Consider the following 26,528-nt stretch of genomic DNA (forward strand, 5'->3'; position numbering starts at 1 on the left):
ATTCAAGTTACTAGTATTAGTAACTTGAGAAGTAATTACGTTTGCTTTGAGGAGGGGAAGGGTGGCTTTATTTCTGGGGGAGGGGGGAGGGGATCAAGAGCTTTTCACCAGCACTAAGGTATACATCCCTTGAACGGGGTATAAGTCCCTTGAACGAGGTATAAGTCCCCTGAACGGGGCATATATCCCTTGAACGAGTAGCTAAATACCAGGAATACATCACGGGGTCAATGCGTGAGCAAGCAATGAGTCGCCGTGATGAAATGGAAACACGGGCAGCTGGTGCGAGGGAAGGGAACATTCCCGGAGAGTACACGAGTTGAACTCTGGAAGAGACGGTTGATGAGGAGGGTGTTAGCGCTGTGCTGCTGATGAAAGTAAGGTCAGGCAGAACCTTTCAATAATTCAACAGACACAGTTCTACCCGAGCAACTCATCCATAATCTACGGGAATTTGACACCACAGTTATTATTACACCAAGTCATTTATCTCCCAGTGAAAGGGAAAGATACAGTGATTACTAAGTTCATAACGATGAACACTAGGTCAGTCCTCCATGATGTTCATTAGTACTGTACAGAACAGTAAAGGGGGGGGGGGTCGGAACAAGAACAGTACATTAATATCTAGAACTGTCTTTCCCTTCCTTAGTTCAAACTTTATCTTCTGTTATATCATCTCCGCCAAATACCATAAAAATATATATTATCATTGAATATATGGGTGTGTCAGAGCAGCTCTGGACATTTTCTGAAATAATAAAATGTTTAGCTAAAATATGTGGATTATCACACTTTTAATCGATGAAAATTTTCGATTTTTTTTAGCATATTTCTCGTAATTTATTAAGAGTTCACAGATTTTTAAAAAATCACATAAGATTACAATAAAATCTACGAAATTTGGATACTGGATTTTTAGTAAAAATATTTTAATTTTTGTGGTATGTAAGAGCACTTCCGGCAGAATATAATAATAATGATAATCAATAAATGGATAATGAATTTACGGAGAACAACCAAGACACAAGACTGGTATCAAGATACAGGGCTGGTATCAAGATACAGGGCTGGTATCAAGATACAGGGCTGGTATCAAGATACAGGGCTGGTATCAAGATACAGAGCTGGTATCAAGATACAGGGCTGGTATCAAGATACAGGGCTGGTATCAAGATACAGGGCTGGTATCAAGATACAGGGCTGGTATCAAGATACAGGGCTGGTATCAAGATACAGGGCTGGTATCAAGATACAGGGCTGGTATCAAAATACAGGGCTGGTATCAAAATACAGGGCTGGTATCAAGATACAGGGCTGGTATCAAGATACAGGGCTGGTATCAAGATACAGGGCTGGTATCAAGATACAGGGCTGGTATCAAGATACAGGGCTGGTATCAAGATACAGGGCTGGTATCAAAATACAGGGCTGGTATCAAGATACAGGGCTGGTATCAAGATACAGGGCTGGTATCAAGATACAGGGCTGGTATCAAAATACAGGGCTGGTATCAAAATACAGGGCTGGTATCAAGATACAGGGCTGGTATCAAGATACAGGGCTGGTATCAAGATACAGGGCTGGTATCAAGATACAGGGCTGGTATCAAGATACAGGGCTGGTATCAAGATACAGGGCTGGTATCAAGATACAGGGCTGGTATCAAGATACAGGGCTGGTATCAAGATACAGGGCTGGTATCAAGATACAGGGCTGGTATCAAGATACAGGGCTGGTATCAAGATACAGGGCTGGTATCAAGATACAGGGCTGGTATCAAGATACAGGGCTGGTATCAAGATACAGGGCTGGTATCAAGATACAGGGCTGGTATCAAGATACAGGGCTGGTATCAAGATACAGGGCTGGTATCAAGATACAGGGCTGGTATCAAGATACAGGGCTGGTATCAAGATACAGGGCTGGTATCAAGATACAGGGCTGGTATCAAGATACAGAGCTGGTATCAAGATACAGGGCTGGTATCAAGATACAGGGCTGGTATCAAGATACAGGGCTGGTATCAAGATACAGGGCTGGTATCAAGATACAGAGCTGGTATCAAGATACAGGGCTGGTATCAAGATACAGGGATGGTATCAAGATACAGAGCTGGTATCAAGATACAGGGCTGGTATCAAGATACAGGGCTGGTATCAAGATACAGGGCTGGTATCAAGATACAGGGCTGGTATCAAGATACAGGGCTGGTATCAAGATACAGGGCTGGTATCAAGATACAGGGCTGGTATCAAGATACAGGGCTGGTATCAAGATACAGGGATGGTATCAAGATACAGGGCAGGTATCAAGATCCAGGGCTGGTATCAAGATACAGGGCTAGTATCAAGATACAGGGCTGGTATCAAGATACAGGGCTGGTATCAAGATCCAGGGCTGGTATCAAGATACAGGGCTGGTATCAAGATACAGAGCTGGTATCAAGATACAGAGCTGGTATCAAGATACAGGGCTGGTATCAAGATACAGGGCTGGTATCAAGATACAGGCCTGGTATCAAGATACAGGGCTGGTATCAAGATACAGAGCTGGTATCAAGATACAGAGCTGGTATCAAGATACAGGGCTGGTATCAAGATACAGGGCTGGTATCAAGATACAGGGCTGGTATCAAGATACAGGGCTGGTATCAAGATACAGAGCTGGTATCAAGATACAGAGCTGGTATCAAGATACAGGGCTGGTATCAAGATACAGGGCTGGTATCAAGATACAGGGCTGGTATCAAGATACAGGGCTGGTATCAAGATACAGGGCTGGTATCAAGATACAGGGCTGGTATCAAGATACAGGGCTGGTATCAAGATACAGGGCTGGTATCAAGATACAGGGCTGGTATCAAGATACAGGGCTGGTATCAAGATACAGGGCTGGTATCAAGATACAGGGCTGGTATCAAGATACAGGGCTGGTATCAAGATACAGGGCTGGTATCAAGACACAGGGCTGGTATCAAGTCAGGGCTGGTATCAAGATACAGGGCTGGTATCAAGATAAAGGGCTGGTATCAAGATACAGGGCTGGTATCAAGATAGGGTTGGTATCAAGATACAGGGTTGGTATCAAGATAGGGCTGGTATCAAGATACAGGGCTGGTATCAAGATACAGGGCTGGTATCAAGATACAGGGCTGGTACCAAGATACAGGGCTGGTATCAAGACACAGCTGGTATCAAGTTAGGGCTGGTATCAAGATAGGGATGGTATCAAGATACAGGGCTGGTATCAAGATACAGGGCTGGTATCAAGATACAGGGCTGGTATCAAGATACAGGGCTGGTATCAAGATACAGGGCTGGTATCAAGATAGGGCTGGTATCAAGATACAGGGCTGGTATCAAGATAGGGCTGGTATCAAGATACAGGGTTGGTATCAAGATACAGGGCTGGTATCAAGATACAGGGCTAGTATCAAGATACAGGGCTGGTATCAAGACACAGGGCCGGTATCAAGACAGGGCTTGTGTCAAGATACAGGGCTAGTATCAAGATACAGGGCTGGTATCAAGTGTCTGGTATCAAGACACAGGGCTGGTATCAAGACACAGGGCTGTTATCAAGACGCAAGGCTGGTATCAAGACACAGGGATGGTATCAAGACACAAGGCTGGTATCAAGACATATGGCTGGTATCAAGACACAAGGCTGGTATCAAGACACATGGCTGATATCAGAGACACAGGGCTGTTATCAAGACCCAAGGCTGGTATCAAGACACAGGGCTGGTATCAAGACACAAGACTTATATAAGACACATGGCTGGTATCAAGACACAGGGCTGGTATCAAAATACAGGGCTGGTATCAAGATACAGGACTGGTATCAAGATACAGGGCTGGTATCAAGATACAGGGCTGGTATCAAGACACAGGGCTGGTATCAACACACAAGGCTAGTATCAAGAGACAGGGCTGGTATCAAGATACAGGGCTGGTATCAAGATACAGGACTGGTATCATGACACAAGGCTGGTATCAAGACACAGGGCTGGTATCATGACACAAGGCTGGTATCAAGACACAGGGCTGGTACCAAGACACAGGGCTGGTATCAAGACACATGGCTGGTATCAAGACACAGGGCTGTTATCAAGACACAAGGCTGGTATCAAGACACAAAGCTGGTATCAAGACACAGGGTTGGTATCAAGACACAAGGCTGGTATCAAGACACAAGTCTGGTATCAAGACATATGACTGGCATCAAGACTCAAGGCTGGTATCAAGACACATGGCTGGTATCAAGACACAGGGTTGGTATCAAGACACAAGGCTGGTATCAAGACACAAGGCTGGTATCAAGACACAGGGCTGGTATCAAGACAAAAGGCTGGTATCAAGACACAGGGCTGATATCATGACACAAGGCCGGAATCAAGACATAACGCTGGTATCAAAACACAAGGCAGGTATCAAGACACAAGGCTGGTATCAAGACACAAGGCTGGTGTCAAGACACAAAGCTGTTATCAAAACACAAGGCTGATATCAAGACACAAGGAAGGTATCAAGACACAAGGCTGGTATCAAAACACAAGGCTGGTATCAAGACACAAGGCTGGTATCAAGACACAAGGCTGGTATCAAGACACAAGACAGGTATCAAGACACAAGGCTGGTATCAAGACACAAGGAAGGTATCAAGACACATGGCTGGTATCAAGACACAAGGCTGGTATGAAGACACAAGGCTGGCATCAAGACTCAAGGCTGGTATCAACACACAGGGCTGGTATCAAGACACAGGGCTGGTATCAAGACATAGGGCTGGTATCAAGACACATGGCTGGTATCAAAACACAAGGCTGGTATCAAAACATAAGGCTGGTATCAAGACACAAGGCTGGTATCAAGACACAAGGCTAGTATCAAAACACAAGGCTGGCATCAAGACACAAGGCTGGTATCAAGACACAAGGCTGGTATCAGGACACAAGGCTGATATCAAGACACAAGGCTGGCATCAAGACACAAGGCTGGTATCAACACACAGGGCTGGTATCAAGACACAGGGCTGGTATCAAGACATAGGGCTGGTATCAAGACACATGGCTGGTATCAAGACACAAGGCTGGTATCAAGACACAAGGCTAGTATCAAAACACAAGGCTGGCATCAAGACACAAGGCTGGTATCAAGACACAAGGCTGGTATCAAGACACAAGACTGGTATCAAGACACAAGGCTGATATCAAGACACATGGCTGGTATCAAGACACAAGGCTGGTATCAGGACACAAGGCAGGTATCAAGACACAAGGCTGGTATCAAGACACAAGGCTGCATCAAGACACAAGGCTGGTATCAAGACAGAAGGCTGATATCAAGACACATGGCTGGTATCAAGACACAAGGCTGGTATCAGGACACAAGGCAGGTATCAAGACACAAGGCTGGTATCAAGACACAAGGCTGCATCAAGACACAAGGCTGGTATCAAGACACAAGGCTGATATCAAGACACAAGGCTGGTATCAAGACACAAGGCTGGTATCAAGACACAAGGCTGGTATCAAAACAAAAGTCTGGTATCAAGACACAAGGCTGGTATCAAGGCAAGGCTGGTATCAAGACACAAGGCTGGTATCAAGACACAGGGCTGGTATCAAGACACAAGGCTGTTATCAAGACACAAGGCTGGTATCAACACACAAGGCTTGTATCAACACATATGGCTGGTATCAAGACACAAGGCTGGTATCAAGATACAAGACTGGTATCAAAACACAAGGCTGGTATCAAAACAAAAGTCTGGTATCAAGACACAAGGCTGGTATCAAGACACAAGGCTGGAATGAAGACACAAGGCTGGTATCAGGACACAAGGCTGGCATCAAGACACAGGGCTGGTATCAAGACACAAGACTGTTATCAAGACACAAGGCTGGTATCAACACACAAGGCTTGTATCAACACATAAGGCTGGTATCAAGACACAAAACTGGTATCAAGACACAAGGCTGGTATCAAGACAAAAGTCTGGTATCAGCACACAAGACTGGTATCAAGACACAAGTCTGGTATCAAAACACAAGGCTGGTATCAAGACACAAGGCTGGTATCAAGACACAAGACAGGTATCAAGACAAGGCTGTCATCAAGACACATGGCTGGTATCAAGACACAAGGCTGGTATGAAGACACAAGGCTGGTATCAGGACACAAGGCTGATATCAAGACACAAGGCTGGCATCAAGACACAAGGCTGGTATCAACACACAGGGCTGATATCAAGACACAGGGCTGGTATCAAGACATAGGGCTGGTGTCAAGACACATGGCTGGTATCAAAACACAAGGCTGGTATCAAAACATAAGGCTGGTATCAAGACACAAGGCTGGTATCAAGACACAAGTCTGGTATCAAAACACAAGGCTGGTATCAAGACACAAGGCTGGTATCAAGACACAAGGCTGATATCAAGACACATGGCTGGTATCAAGACACAAGGCTAGTATCAGAACACAAGGCAGGTATCAAGACACAAGGCTGGTATCAAGACACAAGGCTGCATCAAGACACAAGGCTGGTATCAAGGCACAAGGCTGGTATCAAAACAAAAGTCTGGTATCAAGACACAAGGCTAGTATCAAGACACAAGGCTTGTATCAAGACACAAGGCTGGTATCAAGACACAAGGCTGGTATCAAAACACAAGGCTGGTATCAAAACAAAAGTCTGGTATCAAGACACAAGGCTGGTATGAAGACACAAGGCTGGTATCAAGACACAAGGCTGGTATCAAAACACAAGGCTGGTATCAAAACAAAAGTCTGGTATCAAGACACAAGGCTAGTATCAAGACACAGAGCTGGTATCAAGACACAAGGCTGTTATCAAGACACAAGGCTGCTATCAACACACAAGGCTTGTATCAACACATAAGGCTGGTATCAAGACACAAGGCTGGTATCAAGACACAAGGCTGGCATTAAGATACAAGACTGGTATCAAGACACAAGGCTGGTATCAAGACACAAGTCTGGTATCAAGACACAAGGCTGGTATCAAGACACAAGGCTGGAATGAAGACACAAGGCTGGTATCAAGACACAAGGCTGGTATCAAGACACAGGGCTGGTATCAAGACACAAGACTGTTATCAAGACACAAGGCTGGTATCAACACACAAGGCTTGTATCAACACATAAGGCTGGTATCAAGACACAAGGCTGGTATCAAGACACAAGGCTGGTATCAAGACACAAGTCTGGTATCAGCACACAAGACTGGTATCAAGACACAAGACTGGTATCAAAACACATGGCTGGTATCAAGACACAAGGCTGGTATCAAGACATAATCCTGGTATCAAGACACAAGGCTGGTATCAAGACAAGGCTGGTATCAAGATACAAGGCTGGTATCAAGATACAAGGCTGGTATCAAGACCCAGGGCTGGTATTAAGACACGTGACTGGTATCAACACACAAGGCTTGTATCAACACATAAGGCTGGTATCAAGACACAAGGCTGGTATCAAGACACAAGGCTGGCATTAAGATACAAGAATGGTATCAAGACACAAGGCTGGTATCAAGACACAAGTCTGGTATCAAGACACAAGGCTGGTATCAAGACACAAGGCTGGAATGAAGACACAAGGCTGGTATCAAGACATAATCCTGGTATCAAGACACAAGGCTGGTATCAAGACAAGGCTGGTATCAAGATACAAGGCGGGTATCAAGATACAATGCTGGTATCAAGACCCAGGGCTGGTATTAAGACACATGACTGGTATCAACACACAAGGCTTGTATCAACACATAAGGCTGGTATCAAGACACAAGGCTGGTATCAAGACATAAGGCTGGTATCAAGATGCAAGGCTGGTATCAAGATGCAAGGCTGGTATCAAGACATAAGGCTGGTATCAAGATACAAGGCTGGTATCAAGATACAAGGCTGGTATCAAGATACAAGGCTGGTATCAAGACATAAGGCTGGTATCATGATGCAAGGCTGGTATCAAGATGCAAGGCTGGTATCAAGACATAAGGCTGGTATCAAGATACAAGGCTGGTATCAAGATACAAGGCTGGTATCAAGACATAAGGCTGGTATCAAGATACAAGGCTGGTATCAAGATACAAGGCTGGTATCAAGACATAAGGCTGGTATCAAGATACAAGGCTGGTATCAGAGAACTCAGTTCACAGACGTTGTTAGTGGTATGAGATGTCTCGTGCAGGATGACGCCAGGAAGTGTTTCCCGCTAAATGAATAACATATATTGATGGAGTGAATGATGGTGAAAGTTTTTCTTTTTCGGGCCACCCTGCCTTGGTGGGAGTCGGCCAGTGTGATAATAATAATAATAATATTGATGCTGTTAATGCACCAGGGTTAATATTATTGATGCTGTTAATGCACCAGGGTTAATATTATTGATGCTGTTAATGCACCAGGGTTAATATTATTGATGCTGTTAATGCACCAGGGTTAATATTATTGATGCTGTTAATGCACCAGGGTTAATATTATTGATGCTGTTAATGCACCAGGGTTAATATTATTGATGCTGTTAATGCACCAGGGTTAATATTATTGATGCTGTTAATGCACCAGGGTTAATATTATCCCTGCTTAGCAAAGACAGAACGATCGACTGTGACTTATATCATCTAATGACATGGTTATATACCGAGTGAACTTGTACTGAGAACATCGAACTAACCTAAAACAAGAATATTAACGTATCCCTAATCCAGGTGGATCTTGGAACACTGAGTCCTCCAGCATGGTTCTGCCATGGTCCAAAACAGAACCACTGCTTATTCCACCTTCACGTGTCCTGAGATTTTTGGCTTGCAACACCACCGTATTGACGGGCCCCTGCCAGAGTCCGGGTCCCTACTAGAGTCCGGGCCCCTGCCAGAGTCCGGGCCCCTGCCAAAGTCCGGGCTCCTGCCAGAGGCCGGGCCCCTGACTGGGCGCCGGCACCACTGAACAGATCAGATTATGACAAAGCTGAGTGTTTTTTTCCCCTGGTGAATAAACTAACAGATGGAGCTGCAGTTCATCTACCGCCTCTTGCTTGACGAGGCATCGATCTGTCGCACCAAGAAGTGGCAAGTCCCCTGACTCGCTGGCAAGGTCCTTCCCTATCACCGATAATTTGCTCGAGGCTGTGGGAATAGGGCGTACGAGCAATCAAGACATTTACTGAAGGAGATTTTCGCCACCTGTGGCTTCATCAGTTAGTATTAATAGAACCACAAGTGGCGAAACGTTTCCTTCAATACATTTCTTGACGTTTTTTATTACCGCAATTTGTCGGTATTAACATACCTGTACTTGTACGATAGGTTTAAGTTCAAGAGTCTTCCTTGACGAGGGTGAAGGGCTCGTGATTCAAGGAAATGGATCTTCCTATTCTACGGATCAAATCTGCTTCACCCCCACCCCCCACCCTACCCATTATAAGTTATAATTTATAACTCTGGCAAAGGTACGGGCAGCAGAGAGCTTACATTAATGGTGAGAAATCAGAATGGGGAGCCGCTACCAGTGGTGTACTACAGGGGTCAGTGATGGGTGTCTTGTTTACAATCTACGTAGACAACATCGATGAGAGAATAAACAGTAACATGAGTAAAAGTAGAAGGTAGAACGACATTGACAAACGTGTGACCAATGTCCAGGACCGACACATATCCAGTAAAAAGTCCTCACAGTGTATGATATGCACTTGCGCCCTTCCATCCAAAAAGTGTAACTGTGCCGATGACATTGAAATGGGTCGTCAGATAATTTCTGATGAGTACATCAGAAGACTACAAGATGACCTGAATAGGTTGACGTTTTGGTCTGAGAAGTGGCACCTTGTAAGCTAAATGATGTAAATCTTAGCTGAATTGAATGTGAAAAAGATGAAGGAGTTTTAGTTAATGGAAATTTCAAGTCAAGTCAATAGAATTCTTAGCTTCATATCAAGAAGAATAAATGCCAAAAGTCTTCAGGTTATACTTCTGCTTTATTACTGTAACCATGAACAAGTGGTATTTATTCAATAACAACACTTCGGCTAGCCAGAGGATTGAACCTGTGCTGTTTTAGTCCACGGGGATAAATCCTCCGGCTAGCAGCAGTGTTGTTATTGACTTCAAGTTCATATATCTCCAGTCAGACCTCGTTTAGATTATGCAGCTTCTGTTCAGCTCTGAATGAACATAAATACTCTGGAAAAAAACAGAGAAAGATGACGAAGCTGACTTGACGTACCAGAAACTTTTCCTACGACAACAGGCAGGAGGCACTGAACCTGCATTCTTTGAAAAGACGTAGAATTTGGGGAGATATAACTGAAGTGTACAAATAGAAAACAGGAATAAATAAAGGGGAATATAAATAGCGTGCTAAAAATATCGACCAAAGACAGGATTCGCAGCAACGGATTAAGTCGGATAAGTTTACTTAGAAAGTATATAAGATTATTATTATTATTATAATCACAGGGAAAAGCATATAAGAAAGCAATGGTTTGGCAACAGAGTTGAAGAAGAGTGAAACGAACTCTCAGGTAGCGACACTGAGGTGAGAAGTTTGGGTTGCTTTAAATATAGGTTGTGGGTGAGTATGAGTTAGACATACCTATCATGGGCTAGTAGACTCATGCTAGGCAGGCACTCTTGTGTATAATTAGTTATAAGCTGTCCTCAACACTGAACAGGTCGATGTTTCTCTTCGTAGGTGTTATTTACAGTGTGGGTATCGTCACACTGACAGCAACTAACCACCACTACTTTCTGACCCGAGTGATGAAAGCTCAATCCTCCGTCCGCTTATCACGAGAGAATTTGGTGCCCCGTGGCCTGATCGCTAAAGCTCTCGCTTCACACGGCGAAGGTCTGCGTTCGATTCCCAGCGCGGGTAGAAACATTGGGCGTGTTTCTTTACACCGGTTGTCTATGTTCACCAATAATGGGTACCTAGGTGTTAGTGGACTGGTGTGGGTCGCATCCTGGGACAAGGACCTAATTTGCCCGAAATGCTCTGCATAAAAAGGGTCTTTTTATACAGCAGTATGTGAGTGGTGTCAGCCAGGTCTCCTGGACACGTAACAGTGTACCTCAGAGACAAGTGTACTCCGGGTAGGGAAGCTGTAGTGTTCAGGGCAATATATATGTCGTGCCGAATAGGTAAAACTTGTGATTTTTGGCTTAAATAGCAACGGTCTTCTTACCGAATAATGCAAGCAAAAAAATTTATGTATGCAATAATTTCGCAAAAATCACTCTGAACCTAACGAAAAAATATATTTCATTGTGTTTGTTTATTATTAAATTACTGTAAACTATCTAAAGTATATTTAGTTGGATTAGGCTAAATTAAACTGCGCTTGTTATAATATGGTTAGGTAAGTTTTCTAAGGTTCTTTTGGTACAAAATTATTAATTTTTACATTAACAAAAATGAAAAGAAATTATATCTTTAAACGTACAAGAGAAAATTTTAGAAAGGACTTAATTTTAATCGAGTTCTTGCTAACTGACCAGTTTTACCTATTCGTCCACGACATATATATATATATATATATATATATATATATATATATATATATATATATATATATATATATATATATATATATATATATATATATATATATATATATATGCAAAACAATCATTGTGAAAGAATATTGAAATTCCAAGCGCTTTCGTGACTTCTCACATTATCAAAGAACTATGATAATGTGAAAAGTCACGAAAGCGTTTGGAATTTCAATATTCTTTCACAGTGATTGTTTTGCATATATATATATATATATATATATATATATATATATATATATATATATATATATATATATATATATATATGAATAACTAAGGAAAGTATAATAAACACTTGTCAATGTTCAATAATAACCCATATGGAGACAAACTGGAGATTAATTGGTTTGTATATTTCGGCCCTTCTGCTGGGGTCCTCTTCAGCTGATACACAAATGAAAGGAAAACTTAAATTTATTGGAAGGTTGCGCCTCTCAAACGTGCTGGTGAGCGTGGTGCGTCAGGTCAGTGCTTGGGAAGACAGGTCAGTGCTTGAGAAGACAGGTCAGGGAGCGAGTGTGACGACAGGTCTTGAAGTAAACCTTAAAATTTGGGTAGGAAGTTCGTCTATGTTATGTAATTCCTGATTTTGTGCTGGCGTTTTGTATTAGGTTGGTTGCTGGCATGTACTTATTGAGGTCGAATTTTCAAGCGATGTCTGGTTTCCATTGTGGCTGTGAGATGTTAAAATTAGGGATGGTAGTTATGAGGGCAATTTTTAGAATTTTGCGTTTGTAGCTGCAGTGTGATTTGTGTCTGATGGCGGCAACTTCCCAATAAATACTGTGACTGCTGTTGCTAGCTTGTTGGAAAACGGCTGAATTCTCCTCTGCATAACGTATCGCACTCTGGTATTCGATGATTCTCGGAGACAGTGTTCGGCCAGTCTGTCCGATGTATACTTGGTTGGAATCTTTGCATGGTGTCTGGTAGACTCCTGGTGAGTCTTGTGTAACTTCCCTGTGTGTCTTGCGTAACTCCAAGACCTTTCATCATACTCACTCCTTGACCTGTCTTCCCACGCACTGACCTGAAGCTCCACGCTCACCTGTACGTTGGAGAGGCGTAGTAACCTTCCTATAAATTTATGTTCTTCTTTCATTTGTGTATCTGCTGACGAGGACCCCAGCAGGGGGTCGAAATATTTAGACCAATTAATCTTCTGAATTTCTGTCTCCCTGCGGGTTATTACTGAGCATATATATATATATAAATATATATATATATATATATATATATATATATATATATATATATATATATATATATATATATATATATATATATATATATATATATATATATGCAACAGTTAGGTATCTGAGGGACTGACCACCTCAAAACTTTAAGGGTGATGGACTGATTTCATCGTCTTCAAGTATCTTCTGCTTCTATCAACTTTTCTGTACTCGACTGAAGAAGCCTACGGTGTAGGCGAAACGTTTCGAAATAAAGATACCTAACTGTTGCATATGTGTCTTACCTAACAACCTGTCGGTATTTTATACCATTTTAATGTTCATATATATATATATATATATATATATATATATATATATATATATATATATATATATATATATATATATATAGATATATATATATATATGCAATAAGATCACAGTAAGCAGGTGATTTCAGAATATGCAAAACAACCACTTTGAAAGAATAGAGAAATTCCAAGCGCTTCGTGACTACTCACATTATCAAGGAACATAGTTCCTTGATAATGTGAGTAGTCACGAAAGCGCTTGGAATTTCTCTATTCTTTCAAAGTTGTTGTTTTGCATATATATATATATATATATATATATATATATATATATATATATATATATATATATATATATATATATATAGATATATATATATATATATATATAAGAAGTATTTGAGAGTCTTTAGAACCATACGCCGAATGATGTACCTTACCTCTTTCGCTGGGACCTGAGACGTCGTGATTATTTTTTCTTCTTCCTTCTCTATCTTTTCTTCTTCCTCTTGCTCCTCGACCACTGCATCGGCCACCTCGGCCGCGGCCGCTAATCTCACTCGGCCAACTGCTAGAGCCTCCTCGCTCGTCTCTATTGAGCTGGGCGAGTCAGAGCTTTCGTAGTCCGAGGTGGCCACCCTCAGTCCATGTCTGTGTTGCGCTACACTGGTATTGGTTGCCGGAGAATGAGCATCGTCACTTCTGGTTTCTGTCTGTTTAGTGGTCAAGGCGTGGACGCGAGCATTCTCACTACACTTGCACTCACTGGCGTGAACGCGAGCATTCTCACTACATTTGCACTCACAGAGTTCAGAGTCCATATGGTCCTGCTGTTGATGGCAGAGTCCATCCGTGGTGTCGTTCTGCGTGCGGCTGCAATCATCGCAGAGGCCCTCGCAGACGTGTTGGTTGGGAAGTTTCTGGAGCCGCGTGAGACGGTCCGAGTATGCCCCGGACTTGTGGGCATCGTGGAGCCCCCGAGCCACACGGTCCAAGTGATTAACATCGTAGTCTCCCAGAGGGTGCAGGGAACACACCGTCTGACGCTCGCGAACATTGGGCCGCTTAGCCCCGTCCTGGTAGAGCGCAGTGGTGGAGTACGAGCGGTTCTTGGAGCTTTGACAGTTGGCGTCCAACCGGGTTTCGAGGCAGCAGGCGTGTGTTGGGCTTCCACACGGCGTCACGTCTGCTGGAAAAAAAGAGGAAGATCAGTAACTGTGGTAAAGGAAAATCAACGCTGACCTCAGAGTGGAAGCAAGTCAGTAGAACACGGTAAACCCAAGAAAATGCGTCAGTAACCCGAGGAAACAGAATGTGTCAGCAACTGATTCTTGCCTGAGGATACGTGAATGTCAGGATTACTGATTCAGAGAAACCAAAAAGGTTGACACCGTTCCGGGCGGAGAAAGAATGGCGCCACTGAAGGACGATGGTAACTAAAACATACGAGTTATACTAAGATTACCTGAGTGAGACGAACATTCAGCACTTGGTACTTCGTTTATCTAAGATACGTAATTTTAACCCATAGTTTCGTAAATATAATATGCTGTCAATAAGTCCATCGGTTGTTGACAAGCGTTGCGCTAAGTTCTTTGAGAGTTATTCTGGCTGATAGGAGTCAGCGTCAAGGTGACAGCCCAATCTATTTGGAATAATGTCTTTGTAGCTTAGGTTAGGTAAGGTTTGTCAGGAAACAGGACTAGTATTTCCTGACGCGGATCTTAGTCATATGATGACCCACAGCCGGAGTTTTTGGTCATCTGACCGAGGCCTTCCGCTGGCTTACCGGTCCACCCCTTTTTATCTGAGAGAACGTAAAGCTGGGGCGGCAGGCAGGCAGGAGGTCAATCAGTGTGTAAATCAGAAGCGGAGACGTGTTCACCGAGGCTGAATACCTGATTTACAGTGAGGCGTCTTGACGAATGATGTTATGAATGTCTTGTGAGGTGAAGTGTAACAGAACAGTGAGTTACAGTGACCATCGTGCAGTGTATTACTCTACACTGACAGCAACAGACACAACGGTAATGTGAGGAAAAACTGCAACAACTAACAGTAATCACAGAAGCAACACTAATGAGAGGGAAGAAACAACAGAAATAAGAAACCACGGAACGGGCGTGGTACGAACCCATGGAGAGCGAGTCGTAAACCACGGAACGGGCGTGGTTTGAACCCATGGAGAGTGAGTCGTAAAACTCGACGCAGATTCAAACCCCACCAGTTCCCTGGCAAATTTCCAATCCCGTTATTGCGATTTCATGAGTCAACAGAAATGAGAGTAACAGAAACAACAGTAGGGAAAAAGGAGCATATTACACTGATATTACTAGTTAGTAAAAAATACTTGTAAAATATACTAAACATAGTAGTAGTAGTACTAATGATTATTTTTAAACAAACTCGTGTTTTACGATATATAGAAATTTGATTTTTGCAAAATTTAAATCGCTCCAAGAATACGTATATGTAAATTTTGACATAATAATATTAATACCAGTACCAGTAATAATAATAATAATAATAATAATAATAATAATAATAATAATAATAATAATAATAATAATAATAATAATAATAATAATAATAATAACAATAATAATAATAATATAATATATAATGATGCCCCATGTGGCAACAGCGCTGGTTAACCCAGGATTAACCAATCAGGATGAAGGTACCTCCTGGGGGACCAATCAGAGGACGCGCCTGCAGCGGTTGCCAACCACACCGTAATTGTTCAGACTCGCCAACTTGCTCCTGAAATTGCCTCGTTACAAAAGTTACAGCCAGGCTAGAGAATGAAGATTACTCTTGAATATTAATTACAGCTTCGTGTAGACCAACATCAAACAGGCAAGACTATTACAAAGACTATCGATAGACATTTTATTAGATTTCGGAGTTAATTTATAGGGTGGAAGCGTAGTCATTAGCCTATTTTTTTTTTTATGCTTTAGCGTGATGGTTTGATGTAGGATTTTATGGTGATTAATTTTTTTGTATGTAGCATTTCACTATCCGTGTAAAACAACCACAGGGGGAGTTGAATGATAGCTCGAGGCCTTTCGTGTTGCAATCAACACATCAGGAGCTTGCAGTGTTGCAGAAATGTGTTAATTGCAACACGAGAGGGCTAGAGTTGTTATTCAACTCCCTGGTGGCTGTATTTCATCTTGCATCTATTGTTCACGATTTTCACTAATCGTGTATTACCTATTTTGAAAGTTTAATTTACTAGGCTTAAAGCTACTGACTAAACGAGGGTCACTATAATGTGGATAACAGTAAACTCGGTGTGTATACACTGAAATATACATCTCGGTGTATTATACACCGATATACACTCGGTTTATATACACAGGCAGATGTACACCTTTCGGTGTATATTCAGATATACACTTCCGGGTTTATATCCCAGGGGAGATATATACCTCTCGTCATGTATATATACCGGGAGATACCTCTCGCAGGATATGTACCATAAGGGTTTATTTCTCTCAGTGTATATATAATGAGTTGACTTTAATCCCAATTTTTAGGGATTAAAATATTCTTTCTTGGTGGTGACAATGACCATCGTGTAGCCGATAGACTTTAAACCCCATTAACTAACACATCTCGGTGTATTATTTACGCTGGGATACACACCTACCGGTGTATATACACTGAGAGACACACCTATGTATATACACTAGCAGTCCACACAGATAAACTCCAGATAAACACCTACCGGTGTATATACACTGAGAGACACACCTATGTATATACACTAGCAGTCCACACTTCTCAGTGTATATACACTAGCAGTACACACTTCTCAGTGTATATACACTAGCAGTACACACTTCTCAGTGTATATACATTAGCAGTACACACTTCTCAGTGTATATACACTAGCAGTACACACTTCTCAGTGTATATACACTAGCAGTACACACTTCTCTGTGTATATACACTAGCAGTACACACTTCTCAGTGTATATACACTAGCAGTACACACTTCTCAGTGTATATACACTAGCAGTACACACTTCTCTGTGTATATACACTAGCAGTACACACTTCTCAGTGTATATACACTAGCAGTACACACTTCTCAGTGTATATTCACTAGCAGTACACACTTCTCAGTGTATATACACTAGCAGTACACACTTCTCAGTGTATATACACTAGCAGTACACACTTCTCAGTGTATATACACTAGCAGTACACACTTCTCAGTGTATATACACTAGCAGTATCTGAAGACCCGGGCCGGGACAACACCGGTGAGCCTATTAGAAATACAACTATCAGTGTGTATATACAATACACTGGAGATGCACACCTCTCTGTATATACGCGGAGAAATATACCTCTCAGTATGTATACACACGAAGAGATACACACCTCTCAGCTTACTGTGAGAGACCCGGACGGAGGATCGATCCTCCACCACTCCCTGAGATGAATTACCCTAACAGGTTTAGCGCTTCCCATAAAATAATAAAAATACTACTGTACTGCTACTATTAATAATAATAATAATAATTTACCCTTCGTATTAAGTTTCGCTATTTCATTTAATATATTTTACTGATGATAACAATGTCAGTACTGCAACTGAAAAAGTATGTATATGTTTGTGTAGCATATCCTAGTTCGTACCATCTATATATTATATTATATATTTATATATTATATATTTATATATTATATATTTAAGCCAGCCCGTAATGCTATGCATAGTATAAGTGGCTTTGGCATACTGCTCTTATCTGTATTTTTTTGTACCTCTGTATGTGTGCTCAAATTGGAAATAAATAAATAAATAAATAAATAAATAGGCTCCCTGTAGCTAGGCTCAGTGTGACGTCACGTAGTAACACGTGTGAGCGTGGACCCAGAGGTCTCCCTTTCAGTTGCCTCATAGACCCACAGGCAAGGGTAGTGTAGGCTGGGCCTTTCCCCTCACGACTCTGCTGATACAAGTGTAACATCCATACCCGAGTGTATTTCTACACCTTTATCTCCTTGAAGTTCCACTCAGTAACAATAATATTACTTCCAGATTTTCTGTTCTTTCACGCTGATCTATAATATGCTATCTGTCTATAACCTTAAATTTGTGGTCTACCATCTTCAGAAGGAATATTGAGCCTCTGGCTCAAAGCCTTCCACCGGCTCTCCCATCCACCAAAAATTACAGATCACATCCTACAAACTTATGGTGGAATTTCCACTTAAAAATTGCAAAGAGTGTCCTAGGATCACAGCATAAATGGTGTGTGTGGTGTTAGTAGCGGTGGTGGTGATGGTCTCTTGTTTTACTCGCCAGGAAACAACAACATCTGAGTTGGGTGCTAATGGGCTGGTGACACGTTCAGTAGCTGACCTACTCCAGCCAGGTCACACACCCACCATTATCATTCACTTTACGGTACTGAATCCTAAGTGAGAGGGAGATCAACCCCTAGGGCTAACCTGTTATTTCTCCAACACAGCATGGTTCATGAAGGATATAACCTATCAACATACCAGTGTTAAGGCAGCACTAACTAACCTTCAGTACTTCAATCTCAAATATGAGTGAACTGGGATATGTTAGGTAAGGTTTGTCAGGAAACAGGACAAGCGTTTCCTGACGCGGGTTCACATGATGACCCACACTGAATTGGGATTAAACTCTATAAAGTGTAAATATACACTGAGATATACTCCTCCGTGTGCACATGCACTGTTTCTCTTAGTGCACACACAAATGAAATGTTCACACAGTGAATACCGTACTATTACACTAGTATAATGTGCTGTACTGGGTTAATGGGGATTTAAAGCCTATAACTTCGCGAGGGTAATAATTTTAAGATTGCCCCTGACGTTTTCAACACCAAACTGGATTTTATTGATAACACGGTGTTGATTTCAGATCTTATTGTATATTCGATGTTATTTATAACTGATCAATAATATTTTTTACCCATAATATCAATGGCGCTAATAAATATCCATTATCAATATATGTATATATAGTATATATATATATATATATATATATATATATATATATATATATATATATATATGTATATGTGTTTGTTGTGTATATACAATGGGACTAAGGTTAGTGTACCTGGCTGGTGGTGTATGAGGGAGAATCATCTATAATTACGCTAGTGTACTCTATGAACCTAGTTGTGTACTCGCCTACTTGCTGTTGCAGGGCGAGTCACAGCTCCTGGCCCCCGCCTCTTCGCAGGTCGATACTAGATATGTGTTTGTAATGATAATAATAAATGATAATTGAAGACACCGTCACAGGAAGCTAACTCACCTTTCACTAGGGAAGAAAAACATTCAACTAAACCTCTACAAAGTCTTAGACATGTTAAGTAAATAAAGCTATTTAATATTACGTAAATTTTAGGCAGCTCTGCTTAACTTTTGGTGCAAAATACGAAAAAAAAGTCTGCGTGTAAAAATTTGCATAACTTTTGCTAGCTGTTTTCTGTGAGGAAAAGCAAATGTTCATATATTATTATTTAACATGCAAAAAATATCAGCCATTATAAACGATATCTTACGTAGATTAATTAGTGAATGTGCCAATATGTTTATATAATTATAATTTTCATTACCAACCCAGTAACGTAACTACAAAGCTAAGAGTATATATGCTAGAGAGGTTAGTATATCGAGAGAGGTTAATATATATGCGAGAGGTTAATATATACATATATATATATATATATATATATATATATATATATATATATATATATATATATATATATATATATATATATATATATATATATATATATATATATATATATATATATATATATATACGCTAGAGAGGTGAGTATATTTGCTAGAGAAGTTAGTATATATGCTAGAGAGGTGAGTATATTGCTAGAGAGTGGTTTTCTAGCACCAGAGGCATGGAAAGAGTGGAGTTTACCTGTAGTTAGCGTGTACTACAAAAAAACAGCGGTGAGCCTAGGCACTAGGCCTATAGTGCGACTAGGCGTTATGCTACTGCAAGACCTGCATGTTGGTGGTGCTGGGTAGGTTGCGGCGGCTCAACTGTAAAGGCCCACATACATACATACATACATACATACATACATACATACATACATACATACATACATACATACATACGGTACATATTCTGTGAAGCTTCATATGCATACATACTGTGAAATGTCATGGGCATACATACATCCATACACACATACACGTATACGTACATATGCTACAAAATCCCCCAAAAAATACACGTAATTCACCTTTGCTAATACAACGACTCTGCACACACACACACACACACACACACACACACACACACACACACACACACACACACACACACACACACACACACACCTATTTGTGGTTGCAGGGATTGAGTCACAGCTCCTGGCCCCGGCTCTTCACTGACTGCTACTAGGTCCTCTCTCTCCCTGTTCCATGATCTTTATCAAACCTCGTCTTAGGAACCATACATAGTTTTAAGACGAGGTTTGATAAAGCTCGTGGAGCAGAGAAAGAGAGAGGACCTAATAGCAATCAGTGAAGAGGCGGAGCCAGGAGCTGTGAATCGACCCCTACAACCACAAAAAGGTGAGTACACACACAATGAGGGTCACCTGGATACCTGTGATCTCAGGTAAAAATAAATTATGCAGATTCTCTGGTAAGTTAGGTCAATTAAGCAATGTCATATTACGTAAATTTGGGGGAAGTTAGGTGAAGTTGCTTATTCAGTCTTAATATAAAAAAACTGAAAAACTTAAAATATTAATCTATAAAAAAATTTGCTGGGGGTGATTAAATCTACACCTCAAAAAAAAAAGGTATATACAATGAGAGGGTAATCCCTATTTTAGAGAGTAAAGTGACCTTGGGTGGTGGTGTACAGGTGACAGCCTTAATAACCCTCATGTGGTCGATAGTCTTTAAACCCAATAAAGCAAGCAACCAATGAACCCCCTCCCCCCACACACGGCCTGACGACACTGGAGGACAGGAGTGTCAGGGGAGACATGATAACGACATACAAAATACTGCGTGGAATCGATAAGGTGGACAGACAGGATGTTCCAGAGAGGGGACACAGAAACAACGGGTCACAGTTGGAAGCTGAAGACTCAGACGAGTCACAGGGATGTTAGGGAGTAGTTCTTCAGTCATAGATATGTCAGGAAGTTGAGTAGTTTAGCAAGTGATGTAGTGGAGGCAAGAACCATACATAACTTTAAGACGAGGTATGACAAAGCTCAGTGAGCAGAGAGAGAACCTAGTAGCGATAAGTGAAGAGCCGGGGCCAGGAGCTGAGTCTCGACCCCTGCAACCACAATTAGGTGAGTGTACACACACACACACACACACACACACACACAAGAGGTGAGCTGAGGGAGGCACAAGTGACTGCTACAGTTGAACAACCTCGACGCGTGTGTAGCCTACAAGATGGGTGAATGGGGGGAAAGGAGACACTAGATTACCTTGAAGACAAGTGACTGTATATTACTTAACTGACCCACACACACTGCAAATTAAGTGTGCCACATGTTTTGCTCCGCCGTTAACCATTATCAGGTTACGTGAAACAAACGAGAAAGTAAAAAACAAAAAAATAGAGTACTGATCAGTGACCTGGTTCTCACTCATATCACTGAATGTTGCTTGGTTAATGTGGTTTGAAGACTGTCGACTACACGAGGGTCATTAAGGCTGCTCGTTACCTGTTCACCACCAGTCAAGAATACTTTGATCCCTGAAAACAGTAATTTAAGTACATACACCGACAGACCTACATCACTGGGTGTATATATATGATGTATCACAACGCAGGTAAAGCAGTGGTCGGTGCCATCATGGTCCACCATCAAGGTACCATCTTCACGTACTCACAGATACCACTGTTTGACCGTACCCAGCTATAGTGCCACGCCCTAGCATAGTCGGGGGGGGGGGTCGTGCGGAAGCGCTAGATACGTAAGGGTCATACAGCGCCTGGGAAAAGGGAGAGGTGGGGAGGGGGGTATAATCGCATTTTAATGCGAGGAAGATGAGAGTGGCTCTCATGTCCTAGGATAACAGCCCTTTACCAGCGTCAGTGTTGGAGACTTGAACCTCCGTCCGCTGATCATGGCACACTCACCGGGCGAACATCTTCCGAAACAAGAGAGAGAATAAAATTCATTTTAAAGAAATTTCCATCGAGACTTCAAGTTATTTATGACTTATGTTCTTATAAACGGTGTACGATACCGACAGACTGATCAATGAGACACAGGTGCCGTGCCTGGATACCTTTGTTATGTTTCGACCGCTAGTGACCTTTTTTTTTGTGTAATACTGAGATTACATATCAGTGAGTCCCGCCCACTTGTTGACGTCTATGAACATAAGTTGCTTAGTTTGACTTCATTAAATTGTCCTAAGTAATTGACGCATGTGTTACTCTGTAAGACAACTGTAAAAATCTAAACTTATACCTGATTTCTAACATGAACCTTGACTTTGTGTTTCTGTACATAACAATAAACTATGACGTACTGACTCTGATATAGAAAATGATATGAACTTTGAACACCAACGTGACAAAGTACTAACGTGAGTAAGATGTAAACAGTTCCAGCCAAAATATTGTGACATATTTCTAGAGTATTTCCCAGGAGTAAAGTAACGTCGCGAATTGGACACACACACACACACACACACACACACACACACACACACACACACACACACACACACACACACACACACACACACACACACACACACACACACACATGTCAAGAAATTAGAGAAAGTGCAAAGCTTTGCGATAAGGTTAGTTCCAGAGCTAAGGGGAATGTCCTATGAAGAAAGGTTTAGGGAAATCGGCTTGACGACACTGGAGGACAGGAGGGTCAGGGGAGACATGATAACGACGTGGAATAGACAAGGTGGACAAAGACAGGATGTTCCAGGGAGGGGACACAGAAACTAGATGTCACAATTGGAAGTTGAAGACACAGATGAGTCAAAGGGATGTTAGGAAGTATTTCTTCAGTCACAGAGTTGTCAGGAAGTGGAATAGCCTAGAAAGTGACGTAATGGAGGCGGGAACCATACATAGTTTTAAGACGAGGTATGATAAAGCTCATGGAACAGGAAGAGAGAGGACCCAATAGCAACCAGTGAAGAGGCGGGGCCAGGAGCTAGGACTCGACCCTTGCAACCACAAAGAGGCGAGTACACACAGAAAATAGGCCTAACAAGCGACGCTAGTGTTGTGTGGTACTGCAGCAGACTTGCACCCGAACTGAACACCAGCAACTCTGCAACAAAAGAAACAAAGCTCAACCTCGTGTCTCTGGAGGAGAGAAGTGTTATGGGAGACACAACCACGACATACACTATATTTCACGGAAGGCTAAACCAGCGTGGGGTCAGTGTAAAGGAATATTGGAGGATCGATCTTCCGTCCATTCAGTGAAGTCCATAACGAGGAGCTCAGAAACAAAAAGGGACGTTATGAAGCAAACAGTTCAGTGTCAGGCTAGTTAAAAAAGAGGTAAGCAAAGCACTTTCATTCATAGTTTCGTAAACAGGTACGGCTGTACCCAAGTGAATAGGAATAACAACACTACTACATTAATAATTAAGACTAGGAACCAAGATGTACGTCGACCCACACTACCAACACTAGTTGGGAAAAAAACACAAAACACGTACACACAGAAAGACAGACGCACACACACACACACACACACACACACACACACACACACACACACACACAGAATCATTACAGACTCATAAACGCACATTTATATGCTAACAACATACACACACTCATACACACGAGCAATAAACACCACCATACAGCATACATACTTAAATAGACACATACAAACACACACACACACACATATTCACAAATACACAGAAAAAACAAATTGCAAATGCCAGCGAGGAAAAGACCCCATCAATCTGCACTTTGATGGTAGAAGCGTTAATATGCATCTGGGGTATTTAGCATTTTCTGAGATGCTGAACACATTGGTAAGTCTGACTGACATGTTGCAGGTTCCTCGTCTTCCCCATCATCTTCATCATTCTGCTGTTGCTTATGCTGTTTCTGCTGCTGCTGCTGCTGCTGTTGTTGTTGCTGTTGATGCTGTTGTTGTTGCTGCTGCTGCTGCTGCTGTTGTTTCTGCATTGCCTTGGCAGCCTCCGTCAGTAGGGCTGACTTAGCCACACGGGAGAGGAGGGTGGCTGCGTCTTCATCTTCTCTCTGTTCTTAATATACAGGATAATTGACTTGCCAGAAGGATATACAGGATAATAAAGGTGTAATGAGGATATAAAGGATAAGGAAATGCCAGAAAAATATAGAGGATAACTGACTTGCCAGGAGGATAGCGTGCGGGCAGGAGACAATGACTGGATAATGACGGGAAAGGGTGAAATAATGAGTCATGGAGTGTGCTGGTGGATACTTATTGATTCCATAGAGTAATGTGGAATATATATATATATATATATATATATATATATATATATATATATATATATATATATATACATATAAGTAGTGTTGATTTCTACAGTATGGCTCCCACAGTATGGCTCCTCCTGAAAAGGCCTTCTACAGAGTGGCTCCCTTTTTCACACCTATGTGCTAATGACCTTAACCCCGCCCACGACCCCCGCCCACGACCCCCGCCCACGACCCCCGCCCACGACCCCGCCCACGACCCCCGCCCACGACCCCTCACCCGTGCCCCCCGCGCCCCCCCCGCGCCCTCCGCGCCCCCCCCGCGCGCCCCCCCCGCGCCCCCGGGCGCCCCCACGCCCGTCGCGCCGACCCACCAGCCCCGCCGCGCCCTCGCGCCCCGCCCGCACCCCTCGCGCCCCGCCCGTGCCTTCTGCTGCGCCTTCTGCAGCGTCGTCCGGATCGCCCCCACGCCCTGAATTTTTTTCCGATTTTTTTCAAATTTTTTTTGAATTTCATTTTCTTATGATCTCCACTTCCTCGAATCAAGTTTTTTGGATTGCCCCTCCCACTTTCATCCCCATCCCAACTTCATTTTCTTATGATCTCCTTGGATCAAGTTTTTTTTTCTCGATAATACCAAGACTCCATCTCCTCGGATCAAGTTTTTCTCGATATCAAAGACTCCAATTCCTCAGATCAAATTTTTCTCGAAATCAAAGTCTCCATCTCCTTAGATCAAGTTTTCTCGATAATACAAAGACTCCAATTCCTCGGATCAAGTTTTTCTCGAAATCAAAGTCTCCATCTCCTTGGATCAAGCTTTTCTCGATAATACAAAGACTCCATCTCCTTGGATCAAAGTTTTTCTCGATAATACCAAGACTCCATCTCCTTGGATCAAGGTTTTCTCCTCCATCTCCTCGGATCAAGTTTTTTTGGATTCCCCCTCTCAGGGTAAGCATTCAAATGAACTCCTCCTATGGGGCATGGTACTCTCTCTTACTACAGGTCTAAACAAGTGTGACGTCAGTATTCCTCTCATTAAGTTAAATGAACTAAAAAGTGTGTTTACTCGGCGGTCAGTGACATCACGTGATGACCTCACACATACAGGCTGAATCTTGTCGACTTCCCCCTATGTCAGTGACGTCATGTGATGACCTCACACATACAGGCTGAATCTTGTCGACTTCCCCCTATGTCAGTGACGTCATGTGATGACCTCACACATACAGGCTGAATCTTGTCGACTTCCCCCTATGCCAGTGACGTCACGCGATGACCCCACACACACAGGCTGAATCTTGTCGACTTCCCCCTACACATTTTTCACTCTTAACCCAGGATAATCCAAATAATTTCACATTTTTTTCGTTAATACCCACAACAATCCACAATTTCTTTACAAAATACAACACAAGTCTAGACATTTTTCTCATTTTAACTATTTCATCTCAGGTCACTCCCCACGAAGTAACCTTCTCTCTCTCCTCCTCCCCACCCTCCCGAACCCTCACACTCCAACCAACACCTCACAATTTTCACTCATAACCCCCAATTTTTCTCGTTTTAACTATTTCATCAGAAAAAGTCACCACAACACTTATAACCACTTTTCGATAAATTCACTAGTCACAATTTTACATATTACGAAGTTAATACGCACACACACCTCACTTTACTTTGACACCTTCAAAACACTCTCATAAATCATTTGAATACTCACAAAAATACCTTTGAACATTTCCAAACAACACTGAAACACTTCTAAAATATCATTTTGAATACTCCCAAATAAGATTTGACAGCTCTAATTTATCTGCACTTACCGAACCTAACCGAACCTAACCTAACCTAACCTAACCGAACCTAACCTAGCCTAACCTAACCTAACCTAACCTAACCTAACCTAACCTAACCTAACTTAACCTAACCTAACCTAACCTATCTTAACCTAAC

General features: G+C 42.1%; 1 protein-coding gene across 1 annotated transcript in view; it reads right to left on the reverse strand.

The window, feature by feature from the left end:
* The window catches only part of LOC128688594 (cGMP-inhibited 3',5'-cyclic phosphodiesterase 3A), a 102,087-nt gene that overhangs the window by 56,514 nt on the left and 19,045 nt on the right, over nucleotides 1-26,528 (reverse strand). Inside the window, exons 4-5 of the mRNA XM_070084759.1 lie at nucleotides 24,149-24,370; nucleotides 13,519-14,264 (exon numbers count right to left, since the gene is read on the reverse strand). Of these exons, the coding sequence (XP_069940860.1) occupies nucleotides 13,519-14,264; nucleotides 24,149-24,370 (968 nt within the window). The remainder of the gene's footprint in view (nucleotides 1-13,518; nucleotides 14,265-24,148; nucleotides 24,371-26,528) is intronic.

This window comes from Cherax quadricarinatus, chromosome 13 (genome assembly GCF_038502225.1).
Source record: "Cherax quadricarinatus isolate ZL_2023a chromosome 13, ASM3850222v1, whole genome shotgun sequence".
In the NCBI taxonomy this organism is placed as follows: Eukaryota; Metazoa; Arthropoda; class Malacostraca; order Decapoda; family Parastacidae; genus Cherax; species Cherax quadricarinatus.